Source organism: Equus przewalskii, chromosome 14 (genome assembly GCF_037783145.1).
Source record: "Equus przewalskii isolate Varuska chromosome 14, EquPr2, whole genome shotgun sequence".
Lineage (NCBI taxonomy): Eukaryota > Metazoa > Chordata > Mammalia > Perissodactyla > Equidae > Equus > Equus przewalskii.
In genome coordinates this window covers 28,326,426-28,343,384 of record NC_091844.1, presented here as the reverse complement: position 1 = coordinate 28,343,384, position 16,959 = coordinate 28,326,426, and the positions used below count along the sequence as shown (strand labels likewise).

At 43.0% G+C, this 16,959-nt stretch overlaps 2 protein-coding genes across 24 annotated transcripts in view; one reads left to right on the top strand and one right to left on the bottom strand.

The window, feature by feature from the left end:
• The window catches only part of MTHFD2 (methylenetetrahydrofolate dehydrogenase (NADP+ dependent) 2, methenyltetrahydrofolate cyclohydrolase), a 91,054-nt gene extending 77,079 nt beyond the window's left edge, over positions 1-13,975 (top strand). For 17 of the 18 annotated variants that reach the window (XM_070572360.1, XM_070572347.1, XM_070572353.1 and 14 more), the window contains 7 exons: positions 7,497-7,681; positions 8,820-8,942; positions 9,331-9,483; positions 9,893-10,000; positions 11,166-11,258; positions 11,630-11,755; positions 12,783-13,975. In XM_070572360.1, coding sequence (XP_070428461.1) covers positions 7,497-7,681; positions 8,820-8,942; positions 9,331-9,483; positions 9,893-10,000; positions 11,166-11,258; positions 11,630-11,755; positions 12,783-12,946 — 952 coding nt within the window. In that variant the 3' untranslated portion in view covers positions 12,947-13,975. Of the gene's footprint in view, positions 1-2,512; positions 2,705-7,496; positions 7,682-8,819; positions 8,943-9,330; positions 9,484-9,892; positions 10,001-11,165; positions 11,259-11,629; positions 11,756-12,782 lie in introns of those variants that run through there. The other variant, XM_008540926.2, reaches the window with a different exon arrangement.
• Positions 13,976-14,663: 688 nt separating this feature from the next.
• Positions 14,664-16,959, bottom strand: part of SLC4A5 (solute carrier family 4 member 5) — a 116,456-nt gene continuing 114,160 nt past the window's right edge. For all 6 annotated transcript variants that reach the window (XM_070572338.1, XM_070572339.1, XM_070572342.1 and 3 more), the window contains one exon: positions 14,664-16,570. The gene's annotated coding sequence lies outside the window, so the exon portion shown is untranslated. The remainder of the gene's footprint in view (positions 16,571-16,959) is intronic.

Below are 16,959 nucleotides of genomic sequence, written 5' to 3'. Positions count from 1 at the left end.
GGTGCTTGGAAGCAGAGAGAGGAGGGGACCAAACACCGGGTAGAAGAACAGGGTGTGCCCGGTGGAGGGCAGAGCACAGAGAGAGAAGGCGGAAGGGCTAGTTGGGGCCCGAGCACCTTCACCCCACAGAATCTGGACTGAGACTTGGAGCATTAAGTATTTTTGTTAAACAAATAATATTCCAACATAATACTGTGGGAACACAGAAGCAAATCCTTTTGTTAAGCTTATTAAAAATATTATAATAGTGTTCTCATGGTTTTACTCTTGAGAGTTCACATTTTAGGAAAAGAGAATTTCCAACATTTTCAGAGCGTTGAGAGGATTAGGTGTGTTAAAATCTGGTCACATCTGATTTCTTCCCCTCTTCACAGCCACTGCTGCAAGGTCCAGTAGCTTAAGGCCCTCCTCACCACGGCTTGCTGGGGGTGGGCTCTGCAAGCCGTCAACCCAGTCATCTCACCTGTGGGACAAGCTCTGACCTAGACAACCTTTCACATCTGCTGTCTTGAGGGTTCTCAGTACCGCATTCTTTTTCGTAGTTTTTTCTCTTGTTCACTTGTATGTGCCTTACTCCTCAAGTGCCATGAGGGCAGAAATCTTACTCATCTTTTTGTTTTGTTTTGTTTTGAAATGATTTCTGATACACAGAAATGTTGCAGGAAAAGTTCAAAGAATCCTTATATATTCTTCACCCAATTTCCCAGTTGTTACTGTGTCACATTTGCCACATACTTTATCAGTTTCTCTTTACCTATATACATTATTAAGGACTGAATTGTGTCCCCCTAAAATTCTTATGTTGAAGCCCTAACCTTTAGTACCTTAGAATGTGGCTGTATTTGGAAGCAGAGCCTTTAAAAGGGTAATAAAGTTAGAAGCGAGTGCTTAGGGTGGGTCCTAATCCAACCTGACTGATGTCCTTATAAGAAGAGGAGATTAAGGCATCCAGAGAGGGACACCAGAGGCGTGCTGCCACAGAGAAAAGGCAGCCGTCTGCAAGTCAGGGAGAGAGGCCTCAAGAAAAACCAAACCTGCCAGTGCCCTGAACTTGGACTTCCAGCCTCCAGAACTGGGAGAAAAAAATGTCTGTTGCTTGAGCACCCAGTCTGTGGTATTTGGTTATGGCAGCCCTAGCAAACTAATATTTATGTTATATTGTGCTCTGTTATATCATATGTCTTTTTTTTCTGAAATAACTTTTCTGAAACTAGTTGCAGACATGATGCCCTTTTATCTCTAAAAGCAAATACATTTTTTATATAACCAGACTATGATTAGTTAAATCAGGAAATTAACCCTGATACCATGCTATTAGCTGATCTACAGACTTTATTAATATTTTGCCAGTTGTTCTATAATGTCCTTTATAGCAAAAGAGACAAAGGGGAAAAAATGAAGAATGAAAAAGAAAGAAAAAAATTTTGGTTCATAATCACACATTAAATTGTTATGTCTAGACTCCCTTAATCTAGAACAGTTCCTCATTCTTTGTCTTTCACAACTTTGGCATTTTTGAGAAGTACAGGCTGCTTTTTCTTCTAGACTGTCTCTCATTTTGGGCTTGTCTGATGTTTCCTCATGGTTAAATTAAGACGTGCTGGTACATTCCAAAATTTCGGGAATGTGGCTTTTTCCTGGACTGTTTAACATTCCAGGTCTGTAATCTCTCCTCTCAATGTGTAAATGAGAAATCTGTAACATTTTTTTAGGAAACTCAATGGAAAATCACTTTATTCAATTTTCAGACTTGTTAAGAGTTGTGAAGTGGTGTGTCCTCCTCAATGCATCATATCTTGGGGTACATAAGGTGTGTTTGTCCCATTACTGGTGTTGTTAACTTTGATCACTTGTTTAAGGGGATGACTGTCAGGTTTCTCCACTGTAAATTTACCATGGCCCCCTGGCTATTAAGAAGTATTTTGTGGGAGAGATACTTTGAAACTATGCAAATAGGGAGGCCAGGTAAAATACAGGAAGCCCAGTTTAATTTGAATTTCAGATAACAAAGAATACTTTTTTGTATAAGTATGACCCCTCTTCCCAAATTATTGGTCTAAAATTCAAATCTAATTGGGCGTCTTATATTTTTATTTGCAAGATCTGGCAACCTTATATGTAACTATTTCGTTCTTCCAACTTCACCCAGTTGTTTTGACATCCATTGATGATTCTGAATCAATTTAAAACCATTTTTTGCCAAATAGTTATTTTCTACTTCCATCATTTTTCTGCATTTATTAGTGGGTATTCTATCTGCCTTTCTTTTTATCCACTCTTTACAGTCCCTAGCACACAGTAGACACCCAGATCTATTTGTTCAAGCAATGAATGAAGAAACTCGCGCTGGCGTTGGCTGGCCTTCCGTGACACCAGCTGAGTCTGGCAGAGGCTTGCCTTCTTCAGCCAATCACGGTATGCTACCGAGGCTTCCGAGCCCTCCAGGGGCTCGCTCTTGGCTCTTCTTGCTCCAATCACAAACAGGGCTTTACTGGGCAACGGCCAATGGGTGCCGGCGGGAGGCGGGGCCTACCACGCGGCCGCGGTATAACGGCGCGGCCCGCGCGCGCGCTTCTCTCCCGGCGCGGACACCGGCGCGGGGTATGGCTGCTGCTTCGTTTGTATCCACGTTGGCCGCCCGGCTGCTCCGGCCCGCCCAGAGCTGCCGCCTCCGCCATAGCCCCTTCCACCTCTCGGCAGTGCGGTAAGCGGGTCGGGGAGCTGGGTCGGCGCCGAAAGCCAAGGGAATCGAAGGCGGGGGCCGCCCAGGTTTGGAGGGCGCCTAGGGACATCCTTCCTGAGCATCTCCGTCCGGAACAGTTGTGGCCACCGGGAGAAGTGCGGTGGGGCGACGTGGCAGCCGAGCGCGGCCGCAGCCTGTGACCTGGGCGTTCGCTAGGCGGGGTGGGCTGGTACTGGGAGCCCCCCTTTCGGAGGGACCCGGTCTCCCGCAAGGTTGGGGCGTCGCCCTGTCTCGGGGCCAGTCCGCCGGCGGGACGGGGCCCACCGTGCGGAGCGAAGGCGCAGGCGGGCTCTGGGGCGCCCCGATTTACGTGGGAGCATATAGAGGTCACCGACCAAAGCTTGCCGGCCTCCCTGGGCAGTGATGCCGAGAGCCGTCCTGGGGAAAGCGGAGGAGACGCTTTGGCGAGCGCGGCAAGGGTTCTGAATGAGCAGCCTTCCGTGAGCCGTCCTTTCCGGGAACCCTAGCGGCGGAGGGGGTTGGTGCAGTCTGATGAAATCCCGGAGCCCGCTTGCTCGCCCGGTACCCGCACTGCCCTCCTCCCGCAGGTGGGTGTGGCTTGTGCCGCTCTTCTAGCTGCCCCTTTCCATCCAGAGAGAATAAATGTGCTATGGTCACCAGGGTTTTGACTGCAGCCCACTCCGAGCTGGTCAGTGCCGGGCTGAGTCAACTGAGGTAATAGGTACCCGGAAGGAGCAGAATGTAAGCTGTTTCCGTTTCCATAGGGAGGTAATAGGTATTTCCTGATCTTTCTGGACCTCAAATTCCCATTCTTAAGCTTAGGTTGAAGAGTCTTTGCGGGGGCGGGGGAGGCGTGATTTCTCCTTATGCACCTCTTTTTCGTTTCTCTTTAGAGCCTTTGCAATGCCAGATACCTAAGACTTGTGAAGCAGCCCCCTCTTATCCAGGCACTGTTCTAGGCTGTGCGGATTCATAGATGATGAAAACTGTGCTTTCCTTAGTGGAACTTACGGACCTGTCAGAACCTCACAGAACACCTGTAATTTCCACTCTGTAAAAATGCTTTAGAGACATTGCCACGGCGCTGGTGGAGCACCGAATGCGGATTAATGCATTCTTGAAAGAAGACTTGAGAGGGGACGCTCAAGGCTTTCTTGGTCTGACCCATCACTCTGTACTGTCTGTTCTCCTCTCTCTTCCCCCTTCCTGAGTTCTGACCACGTGTGCCTGTGGCTTTTATGATTGAAAAGAGATGTGTGAGGATGCTCTAATTCATTACCTAAAGAACTGGACCAGCTTGCTCACTCTCCAGTAACAAATGCCCTCCTTTCACTTGCCTTTCTGAGAACAAGTGGGCTTGTGCCTCTCTGAAGGCAATACTACATTTGGTATTTTTGGTTCCCTTGTATTGCTTTGATCACTGCTGCCTGGTAAATGTGAAATGATAGTATCTTTTTAAAAATATGAGTTTGCATGTATTCCTGTTTTGGGGGGAGGGGAGTTGGTGTGCAGGTCTCAGGAACATAAACTCATGGTTAGAGAGACAGTACTGTAGTCTAGGAGACGGTGGGTATAGGGAAAAATGGACTTCAGAGGCAGAGGGTTGCACTGGAATCTTGTTTCTCCTGTCCTCAGTTTCCCCTTATGTGCAGCAGGGTTATTATAGTAGCCAGCCCCAGGTAACTGAGAGGAATGTATGTAAAACTCTTAGCAAAATACCTAGTGTTTAATAGGTGTTAGTTTCATCCTCCTTTGTGTCTTTCTTCTTTCATTACTGGTTCCATGAATTAGTAGATAACAGAACTCTTTCCAAATAACTTGACCGTGAGTTGTAAAATGCATCTGATATTAATTTTTCATGGACAATTACAGTACTGTAAGCTGTTGAGTTAGGAAGAAAGTGAAGTTGCTGTTGACTTGGATTTTTAGCTTTGAATTTTATTTGAACAATCCACTTGACTTCCTTCTATTTTGTTGATTCACGATCTTAATGGAAATGTTTCTAAACACCTGTGAAAGCGTTTAATTCCTAAATGTTAGCTAATAAGTTTGGGATTCCCTGTGGTACTGAACTGGGTCTCCATTTCTGTTTATTTTGGGGTAGCAGTTACTTTATCTGCCCTTTGGCAAACGAGGTGATGGGAAATTGAGTAATGACTCCTTCATAGGACTGTGTTTCACATTTTACAGTTGTGGCAGACAGAGGAGGGCTAAAACACAGTTACATTATGAAAGATATCATTGCATTGTGGCTTTGTTTTGGTTCTTGTTACTCTTTGACAGTTTTTTTTTTTTTTAAGCAAATTGGCATAACATCCAGAACTTGACTTTGTGACTTGGAACACTGGGTTCTCGCAGAGCCCTGTGTCCTTAACTTTAGTATGTCGTTCTTAGCCCAAGTGTGTGGCTGCCATTTTCTCTTATTGCTTTCAAAAGAAACTTTTTTTTTTTTCCTTTTTCTCCCCAAAGCCCCCCAGTACATAGTTGTATATTCTTCGTTGTGGGTCCTTCTAGTTGTGGTATGTGGGATGCTGCCTCAGCGTGGTTAGATGAGCAGTGCCATGTCCACGCCCAGGACTTGAACCAACGAAACACTGGGCAGCCTGCAGCAGAGCACGTGAACTTAACCACTCGGCCACGGGGCCAGCTCCCAGCAAAAGAAACTTTTTAATGAAGTGTAATCTGAGTTCTCCTCACTGAATATTTATATCTTATGAGTGTATAAATAGATAAATATATTTATTATATATTAAGGATATATATTTATGTGTGTGTATAAATCTAACCAACAGAAGAGAGTAAGAAATTAATTTTTATTGAATATATATGCCTGGCATTTTATATATGTTATTTCATTCAATGTAAATGACTGACGTAAGCCGTTTGCAAGTAGTCTTTCGCTCTCTAGTGTTCCAGGGTTAGGAATGCATTTCTGGGCCGGAGCGAGTATTCCTGGTACTAACATAGATCCAGAATGTTACTGGGGTATTTGTATCAGCAAAGCCCTTTTAATGAAGTCCCTTTCAATTCTAATTCTGAAATGGATTTGTAAATATTAACAAGATTTCAATTCCTTAATATACCATGGGTATATATAAAATGCTATCATATATTTTGTGCTATGCTAGTAACATTACATACAATCAGGGTGAAAGTATTTGGTCTGCTATAAAGTTACAATATCTTCCTAATACCTCCCACGATGCAAATACAGATTAATATAAAGTTTAGATATAAAATTACCGCATTATATCTAAGACATTGAGATCTGGTTTAAAGTAGGTATTAACCCCAATGCAAATGACAAGGAGGCATTGATGCTTGAAGTCTGTTAAAGCCTTAAAATTCCATTTTAATTAAGAGTGGTCTTGAGAATTAATAACATCTGACCATATCTGACCAGTACCTTGACGTTGTCCCTGAGAATTGAATATGTGCTATAAGGAGAAATTGTTTCAATATTTCAGACAATTGTATGTGTCGTTGGTCTTGAGTTTGGAGCGTTCCTCACGATCCTGGGGACAGAAACCTAAAGGGAAAGACTTGTTTTCAGGGGGATCTCTTTGTTTAAGGAAGAGGTACTTATCCTACCGTAAGTAATGGGAACTGTATTGTAAGGACATGTGTGGAAATAAGAAAACCAGGAATCTTCCACACTGGAGTCCAGAAGGAGCTGTGTAACCAGTTCTTATCGGGAGGAGACAGCCTTTCAGAGATGTGAACATGGGTTAGGAACTGGAGGTTCTTCTAGATCCTGAGTTTTCTCATTGGCCCACCCCCAGCAGCAGTTTTCTCATCGCTTGCTCTGTCTACCATGAACGTGACTGCTATTCTCTCTGTCTCAGCTTTTTTCTGTCTTCTGCTCCTCCCATAACAGGTCCTCTGTGGTTCTCGTGTGTGAATGTGGTTTGAAGAGAAGCTCTTATTGGTCTAGTTAACTACCACTGTTGATGTTGCACTAAGCTGTTGCACCAACTGGACTGCCTGGAAATCGTTGTCCTCGGCGTCCGATCCTCACTTGTGGTCTGTCAGCTGTGGGTGGGCCGGGGGGTCCCAGGGTAGAGCACTGCCACCTGTGAGATGGAACCTCCTCTGTCCCCCTCCCCACCCTTATTCTTACTGGGAAAGTCTTCCCCAGAAGGGGGTATAGGGAGCAGTAGGCATCTTGAGGTTTGACCTGTTAAACCAGTTCTTTATTGTTTTAACTGTATAACATAATTCATATATTTTAAAGCATCATAAAAGTTAAAAGTCAGTGACTAACTGGGAAATGATTTGAAATATATGACTGGACGCTAACAACACGGGCAAAAGACAAACTACTCATGGCGTGTAAGCATATAGGAAAAACTAACCTCATGGTGGTGAGAGGTCAAACAAAACAATGCAAATTAAAACAATGAAAACCTTTTTCTGGTTTTTTTTTTTGGCCTGTCAACGATCAGGAGGTAGGATGGTGTAGCATTAAGAGCCTAGAATCTGGATTCAGACAGAGCTGGACGTGAGACCCGGCTTCGCTAAGTACTAGCTGTCAGTTACTTCAACATTCTGAGCTTCACATAAGTGATAGCAACTATCTCCATCAACCTTATCCCCCTAAAGGTGGAGCTGGACACACACTTACCACCCTGAACCTGTCCTGCAGATTCCCGTTGTCCCTCAGATCAGGCAACGTGTATTTTAATCTGAACTTGAAGTTTTGGGTATTTAATGACACTTTTTTGCAGTCTGGTCTTTACTTTTTACAAAAATTTAAGCTATTTGGTTTTACAGCTCTTGTTGTCTTCTGCAGAAATGAAGCTGTTGTCATTTCTGGGAGGAAGCTTGCCCAGCAGATCAAGCAGGAAGTGCGGCAGGAGGTCGAAGAGTGGGTGGCATCGGGCAACAAACGGCCACACCTCAGCGTGGTTCTGATTGGCGAGAATCCTGCAAGTCACTCCTATGTCCTCAACAAAACCAGGGCAGCAGCAGACGTGGGTATGTGTCACCCTCAGATCCCGACTGCCGTGGCATTGAGGCTTCGCCGAGGCAAACCCCATTGTAATTCATTATTCCTTTTTCTGATTAGAAAACCCAAGCAGAGGAGGCTAGTGGGATTGGACTGTATGTAAAATTTTGTCAGAAAGAAATTGGGCTGTATCTGCCAAGGAGGCCTGTAGACCAGGATAGAGGAGTATGGTTGGTATTCTGGAGGTCTTCTGCATTCTGTCCTTAGTCTTAACGTTGGACAGGTGACCTTGAGCACCAGTGAGAGTGTCCGATGGGACATGTGAGCATTTGATGGAGGAGGCCTCGGGATGTGGCCTCGAGCAGAGTCAGAGATTTGAGGGAAATGACTCAGACTTCTGGGAAATAGCTTGTGATTTCTCCACAATCCATGCCGAAGCCAGGCAAATGGTGCAGCTTAGAAGTGGCTGGAGTTTTGAATGCAGATGACGTGGGTCTGGCTGATGGGAGGTTTGTGTTCTCGGGTTCGGTACGACCTCGTGTGCTGGCAGGCTCCGGGTGGGTGGGCTCCGCTCTGCCTCTGCCCGCTCACCTGGGGTGCAGTGGTCTGAGAGCCGAGTGCCCTGCCCTTCGAAGGGCTGTGAAACCGCATGCTGGCTGGGCAGCATGACTGCACTGTGAGCCCTTGAAGGGAACACTATTCTTTATTGCTGAGGACGGAGGCCTCCTGTCCTTTTCATTGAAAAATCTTCAGAACCTCTAGAAAATAGCAAGCTATGGCTTTTCAAGACAGTGGGAGGTAGCAGTTGAGACATTGGGAGGGAGACATTGGGAGGTGCAGTGGAAAGAACATGGACTTTGGGACTGGAAAGTTGGCCCCATCGCTAGCTGGCTTGTGTTTCAGTTTTGCTGAGCCTCAGTCTCCTTGTCCGTAGGATGAAGTTGATGAGGGCTGCGTAGAATAACGTGTAGAAAGTGTCAAGCTGGCATCCTCTAGTGTATATATTTGTGAAGCTACTTTATTCTGTTCCCTGTGAACCACTCAAGCTTTTCGGCCACCACGGTGGTGTGACGGTAAAAAACCTCTGTGGAAGAAGACGGTGGCAGGCAGCATAGCATCGCTCATTAGAGGCCTCAGTATTTTTTTAACCTTGAAATTTTCTTATAGGAATCAACAGTGAGACAATTGTGAAACCAGCTTCAATTTCAGAGGAAGAACTGTTGAGTTTAATCAATAAACTAAATCATGATGATAATGTGGACGGCCTCCTTGTTCAGCTGCCTCTTCCAGGTGAGTGTGGGACTTCTGAGGAGGGGAGAGGCTTGGTTACTCTATGAACCCGGCCCCTCCTATGGATTTGACGTGAAGGGGAGGTAAATTCAAGAGAGTGAATGTTTTATTAGATATGGGACAGACTACTGAGAATAGCAATTCCTCCTTGATTTGGTATCGAGCTCTTGATTCAAAGGAGAGTGGAGGGAGGCAGCTGCACGAGAGGCTTTGATACAGGTGTTTGGCTTTGCCTGGTGTGTGTTCCTTTTGTGCAGATGAAGAAGGAAATCACGGGGGCAAGTTGCAGAAGGGGAACGGGTTTGTGCAACAAACCAGATGAGCTGGAGTCAAGCAGAGCTCACTACGCAGCAGTGACTTAAAGCCGCTGCCCGGGCTTCTTTTTCAGAGCACATTGACGAGAGGAGGGTCTGCGACGCTGTCTCTCCAGACAAGGATGTCGATGGCTTCCACGTAATTAACGTAGGGCGAATGTGTCTGGACCAGTATTCCATGTTACCGGCTACCCCCTGGGGTGTGTGGGAAATAATTAAGCGAACTGGTAGGTATATCCCGTAATTGTATGCCTGTGTTAGTGTTATAAAAGTAGTACTTGCAAATGGTAAAAATTCAGGCAGTAGCAAAGAGCAGGAAGTCCTGCCCCAGGACCCCAGTCCTGCCCCTCAGAGCCTTCCCCTCTTAGCAGCTGCCTCTGACTGTTTTCACTGTTTAATACAGAAGCCTCAGTGAAGGAGACCTAAGCTTTGACAGTGGTGATAGTGCACATTCATGTAACATTCTGTAGTGGCAAGTGATAGGCCCACTTGACTGATGAGGCAGTGAGCTTGGTGACGTCCTTCATTATCACCATCAGATTCACGTCCTAGGCCATCTGCCTTTCTTTTCCTTTGGTGCCCATTCTAAAATGGTCTGGCACTGCTTTTAATGCAAATATATATATTTTTTCATAGGCATTCCAACCCTAGGGAAGAATGTGGTTGTGGCTGGAAGGTCAAAAAATGTTGGCATGCCCATTGCAATGTTGCTACACACAGATGGGGCACATGAACGCCCTGGAGGTAAGGACATCGCTTTCAGAGGAGGCTCCTCTTCTCCCTTGTGTGAGAAGCTTCAGAGTCTGTCCTTGGATGTTTGGAAGTGTTAACTTTGTTACACTTTGTATTTGTTGTAACTTTGTTAACAGATATTTGGGGAGTAACCTTTGGATTATTAGGAGAAGCTGTGCTCCGTGTCTCCTGAGAGTTCATTTATATTCATTTATTATGGAACTAGTTTAGAGGTGGAGACACCTGAGAAGTAAATTTGAGTTTTGAGGATAAACATGGTTGTAGACAATTAGAAATTTTTACTTCTGGCTCTGATAGTTGGAGTAAGGAGCAGTCCTTATTCAAAGTTAGTATCCGGTTCTGTGTCATTTGGTGGAAAAAATCTTAGACTATGGCAAAAGATTGGATTGATATGACTGTAATGTGTCATTATGTCAAGTTCTGTTAATTTGAGGAAAAGTCGCACAGATCAGAGTTATCACATGGATTATCGTAATTTGACCTTACATGATTGTATCAGATATCATGGCAAAACTATATATTTCCACATATCTTTTAGCACAGTTTTTTTAATAAAACCTCAAGAAATTCTAGTGATATTTTGCTTAGAAAAGGTAAAATTCTTAAAAGGCTGTTAAATAGGATAAGGAATAAATTTGATTATATTTGACTCCAAAGGGTAGAGCTAGGACCAATGGGCAAAACTTACCAAAAAATCAGGTATTCATTTTTAAAAAGTAAATGGCTGGGCCAGCCTTGTGACGTAGTGGTTAGGTTTGGTGCGCTCCCGGTCGGCAGCCCAGGTTCGCGGGTTTGGATCCCAGCACCATCCTACACCACTTGTCATCCATGCTGTGGTGGCAATGCACATGTAAAGTGGAGGAAGATTGGCACAGGTGGTTAGTTCAGGGCTAATCTTCCTCAACCATAAAAAAAAAAGAAAAGAGGAAGACTGGCAACAGATGTTAGCTCAGGGCTAATCTTCCTCAGCAAAAAAAAAAAAAAGAAGAAGAAGAAGAAAGAAAGAAAATGGCAATTAGCTGCCCAGAAAATATGGCACATGAATTAATCAATTATTTTTTCAGAGATGTTGAATTCTTACAAAAGTTTGACTAGTTGAAACCTAAACCAATCCAGCTTTGATTCAGAAATCGAGACATCTATTTTTCACTCATAGGTGATGCCACTGTTACAATATCTCACCGATACACTCCCAAAGAGCAGCTGAAGAAACATACAATCCTTGCAGATATTGTGGTCTCCGCTGCAGGTAAGAACACCTGCGAGGGGGACAGAAGGGTGAGGGGGGAGCTCTTCTCTTAGAATTTGCCTGCCTCCCTGCCATCCCATTCATCCTTCCCTGAGGAAGGACACTGTGAGCTGCCTGCCAAAGTGAGGAGAGAGCTGTGGTTGGAATGCTGGTTTCTGGCATTCCGTCGCAGACTTGAAGGTAAACGTTGTTGCCAAAGCCTCAGGCTATTTCTGTTTACTACATGAAGGTTAAGTGGTTCCTTGGTTAACAGTTTTTATAAAACAAGCTAATTAGTCCTTCCAGGGCTCTTGCAATTGAAGTGAGATAAAAGTCTGACAGGTGGAATCTTCTGTCAGTAGTAAATTGATCATTCCTGCCTCCACTTCCAGGCATTCCGAATCTGATCACAGCCGATATGATCAAGGAGGGAGCAACAGTCATTGACGTGGGAATAAATAGAATTCAAGATCCCATAACTGCTAAACCCAAGTTGGTTGGAGATGTGGATTTTGAAGGTAAATGGTATAATTTTTTTTAAATATAAAATCAATAAATATTATCTTTAATGAACGTTTAGGACAGATCATTAACTTTTAAACTTATGTTACTCTGGTAATACCATTTAGAACGCAATCCACAAGAATTAAGAGACATCTTTAAAAAAATTACAGCCATTCTAGAATCATTTTAGGTCTTTGTATCATAAATTTATGGAGAGCAGGCATAAACTTTTTAGGGAGCTGTTTGTTTTTTTCTTCGGATTATTTCATAATTGAACAACTGAATGACTTTTAACAAGTCTGAAATTTTAATGAAGCAATTTCCCTAAACCACTGAGTCTGCTAAAAAGTGTTACCGATTTCTCATTGTCACAGTGAGAGCAGAGGACACAAACTTGGGATGTTAAAATGGTCCAGGGAAAAGCCATATTCTTGAGATTTTGGAATATGCTGTCAGTTTCTCCTTTCAGTTCTTAAGATTTATTTATCTGAATTTTATGCTGATAATCAATCCTATTTCTAGCTTTCTGTTTCTATTAAAGCAGTCAGATTTTTTCCTTTAAGATTGAGTTAAAAAAAACCTTACTTCTCACTTCCCAGAAAATTAGTTTGCTTAGTGCTTTGGGCAAATAGTACAGTTAAATAAATAGAGTAAATAAATAGAGTAAAATGAAGAAAATGTTGTAGGCAGGTATTAATTGAGGTAATGCTTATTAATATTATAGATACCCCTCCCATACAATTAACCTACGGAGATGTTTCTAAATTGATTTAATATGGAGGAAAATTTGACTGATGAATTATAGCTTATTTAGATGTATAAATAGTGATTGAACAACTCTATTATGTGCATATTATTTTATTAGTATGTTCAAAAACCTTTTCTCTTGAGTAAGGTAGGTGTGATTTTTTTAATGATTTTGACACGTATGAAAGTGGTTATGTATATTATTGCTTTTTCTTTGCTTCTTCCATGATATGTTAAAATATATACGTTTCCTTTGCCATAACTAAAGTGGTTGCCTGTCCTGTTTCTACATAGAAGTCAGGAAGAAGGCCGGTTACATCACTCCAGTCCCTGGGGGTGTTGGTCCCATGACAGTGGCAATGCTCATGAAAAATACCGTTATTGCTGCCAAGAAAGTGCTGAGGCCTGAAGAGCGGGAAGTACTGAAGTCTAAGGAGCTGGGAGTGGCGACTAATTAACTGTTGTGTTGTCTGTGTCATGAACAGCACTCCAGGCCAGTTCAAGAGGCAACACAGGAATAGAAATGCAATATTTTTTATTTATTCTACTGAAATGGTTTAAAATGATGCTTTGTATTTATTGAAAGCTTAAATGGGTGGGTGTTTGCATGCATAACTCTGCAGAACCTCACCAGGGAGCACACCAGTGTCATGCTGGGTCACGTGATCTGGCCACGAGAAGCCGTTTACTGAGTGATTAACAGGGGACATCGTCACTTTGAGAATGGCCACTTCACCTTGTCAAGCCACTTCCGTTAAAATTTGCCTTTTCTAGAACTGCATTTCCCAAGTGCTATTCCCATAAGGGTTGATGCTCACTTTAGGTTCCAAACCTTCTGAGTTCAACTGGTCAGACCAAAGGAAAAATTGCCAGAGAAAATTAGGGAAAGGGTAAATGAGAAGAAATGATGGTAATTGAGTAAAAAAAAATGTACCCTAATTTATATATGTATTGAATGATAACCAGAAGAAAAACTCCACGTTAGCAGTATCCCAAGCTGTCATCTTGCGGCGCAGGCACTGGGCCTGGCTCAGGGTGGCTCCATGTGCCGTGAGCCCTCCTTTATGTTTGTTACCGTTTACGAGGTCTCCCATTTTAGTTTTCTAGGATCGAAAGGCTTATTTGTAAATTGTTTGTGTGTAATGCCATACTTGGCTTTTCCTGTATATTTAAACTTCATTGTTCAATTTTTGTACTGTTGGGAGTGTCTGTATGGTTTCTTTGATGTATCTTGAAACCTATTTTTGAAAAACAAAACTTGGGTTTGATAATCCTGAGGGCAGCTTGGACACAAGTATGCAACTTACTTTTCCACCAAAGAATTGTCAGCAGCTGCCTGCTTTTCTCTGATGCATCTGTTGGCTTTCCCCTGCTAGGTTTTTGAGAGCTTGAGTTTAATACTGAATTTAATCAGACTTTCTGATTAAAGCAGTTTTTAGTTAGTTTTGTTTTGTTTTTTAAATAAAACACTTTGGACTGATGTGGAATTAGTTTCTGAAATACTGTATCTTCCTGTTACTGTCTTCGTTGTGACCTAACGTGGGTCATTTTTCTCACTGGATGTAATCTATCTGGATATTCCTAAATTTGGTAACAGCCAATCCTCTGCCTTAAACTGGTGTAAAGAGCTGTGGAGAAGCCAACCTCGTCCTTTTAGTCTTAGCCCAACAGGCTGTGCCCAGCCAGGAGCTTACGCTGTAAGATTCATTTACCTGGTTACCCTTGTTCTTAGTGTTTTCTAAGTTGTTCTGAGTATTTTCTAAACCATGCATTCAATTTACACATTGTTCAATTTACAAAGAACTTCTTGATGTGCTTGCCAAGTTTTCTTTTTTTCTGTCTCTGTATCTACATATACATCTATGTAATTATTTTTCAATATGTGTGTTTGATGTGACGGATTGGGGGGTATTTGCCGTGCACATTTTGGGGCTGTGATAGGCCCTGTGTATCCTCCACCAGGGCTGGCTGGGCGTTCACGCAGGCAGGAGCGGCTCCTGCCCCAAGCAGCTCGAGGCAGAAAGAAAGAACAATGGGAGTGGCCCTACTCCCTCCTCCTTCCTTTGCTGGAGATGAAAGATGATCATTTGCTGGAGATGTTTCTGTAGATGGGTGGAGCTCATGTCCAGAAGCCATGCCTGCTGACTTACCTAAATTATTAAACACGGAGCAAGATGAGCAGACAGGATTAAGTTTTATTGAATTGTAGTTACAAGTGGAAAAAAGTACCGACTTACTGCACGAAGTAACCATACATCAAGCTGTGAAGCTATCGAAATTAAAATGTTCATGTATATACAAAATATATGACATATAAAGTGAAAATTACAGTGATCAATTTACAACAGCAAAAAAATTAACAGTTTTCCAGCTTGTTTGATTAATCAAGCGCATTTACTCCTGAATCCATAAAATTTCTACAGTTTAATTTGGACAAAGTGCTATTGAAAATTAGCCAAGTTTTAAAACTGAAATGTTAAGCGTAGATTGTTAGCTCTCAGGACTGGTGCAGATGAAGACACAGAATTTCTATTTAAACTCGAGACGGTTCTGGAGTGGTGAGCAGCTGAGAGATTCTGCTCTCAGTGGACGTGGTAGAGGCTTAGAGCCTTACCTCTTGGCAGTATCCCTCGGAAGGGAGCTCTGAGATTTAATTTAATAAACACTTATTCTACAGACCAGGCACTGCACTGGGTTCTGGGCATCACAGAGGCAGTTAACTGTCCAGTACTCAAGGTGTTATTGATCGAGTGTCACCTGTCTTTAAAATGGAAAGGAATAAAGTAGAAGCACCTGCATTTGCTCAAGATTCAACTCCACAGTTGAGAAGGTGAATGTCAGATGCATTGTGGCTTCAGACACACAGTGGGTATTAAATAAACGCGGCTGGCGTTTGTTAATGTGGATTGAAGACAGACTGACCTTAAGTTTCGCGAGGAGAGGGTTTGCTTTATTATTAACCCTTGGGTTTGGGTTGGGTTTTAATCTACCCAACTTGCTTCCAATCATTCCTTTAAAGTACGAGTCTAATATTGCAAAGTTATAACCTTCCAAAATTTGATGTTAGCTCTGCCTAACATACAATGTTCATGTGAATGGGAGTGTGGGAATCAGGCATTGAAAACTTGCAGGAAGGACCAACCCAAATGCATAAAGAAATGTGATTCTGGGTGTGAAAAACCAGTGGTAGCCATTTAAAGAGTCATTTTGTTGATTTACCATGTGGTTTGAGATTTCACTTTAACAAGGACAATTTTATTTTAAAAACATTTATCCACTCAAACGTGTTGGTTCTCTCATTAACAGATGTTTGGAACTGGCTTTTCAATCTGGGAAAGCCCTAGTCACACTTCTGTGCTGGAGAAAGGCTTATAATGCAGATGCTTCCAGCTCTTCCTACGACACTTAGAAAAGGGAATGAGATGAAAAAGTAGGACCTTTGAAGCATTTCTTAATATGCAAAGTTGCAAAACAAATTTTCCAACCTTGGTCTATTGAAGTACGAGTATTTTAATAGTTCTTTCAAGATCGTCTAGATACTTTAACCTTTTAAAAAAAAATCTCAACTGATAATTTATTTTAAATAAAAATTGACTATTGCCCCTTTATCTTTAGCTACAGTTTGGGGAGGCAAATGTTTTTTCATTTCAAAAGGAATGTTATAATTTCTATGGTGGACTGCATTTAAAATAAGGTATAACATTTAGCTTTAGTTATTATAGCTACAAAGTACAGGGGAGAACGTTGCACGTAAGCACTTCTCATTGACAGACCTCCAGTTTTCTATCAAGCGGAGTGACCCCCCTCTGTTTGGTAAACAAGGAAAGAGTCTCAGAGAAGTTATTGGGCCCAGATGCTCCCAATGCAGACTTAAACCATGCCCTCACTCTGTGCCCTGTCTGGGGGAATCTGTGTCCTAGAGGATGGTCTCGCCATCGGCTTCTCTTCCGTATCTGTCCGTGTCTGTGAAGTCACGGTCCGACTCCATCTCTATCTTCACCTGTGGCACCATGAACACTGGGCTCTGTGGGTAGCTGAAAGCAGGTGAAGCTGGACAGGAAATTTTGAAGTGCAAGGTGATGCTGAACAAGGACAAGGAGGAAGAATGACTTATCTAGCGTTTGGTATTTCTGACGCCATCCTCCAGAGAAGGGCTCTCATGCAAACAGTTCTGTCTTCGCTTTGAGCTCTTACGTCACGGGAACTAGCCTATCCTCTCTGCTTTGCCTTCAGCTGTAGTCATTGCTGATCTCGCCCTATTTCAACCTATTTTTCACATTACCGCCAAGTGAACTTTCTGGATCACAAGTCTGACTGCTTCCCCACTGCTCAAAGGATAGACTCCCAGCTCCTTAGCCCGGTGAAGCAGGGCCTTCTCTGCTGTGCTCCTCTTTCCCTCTGGTTTGACGGCCCATCCATCCAGCATCCTTTGCCCTGTGTGTGCAGTATTTCAGGCCTGTTCCCACTGCCT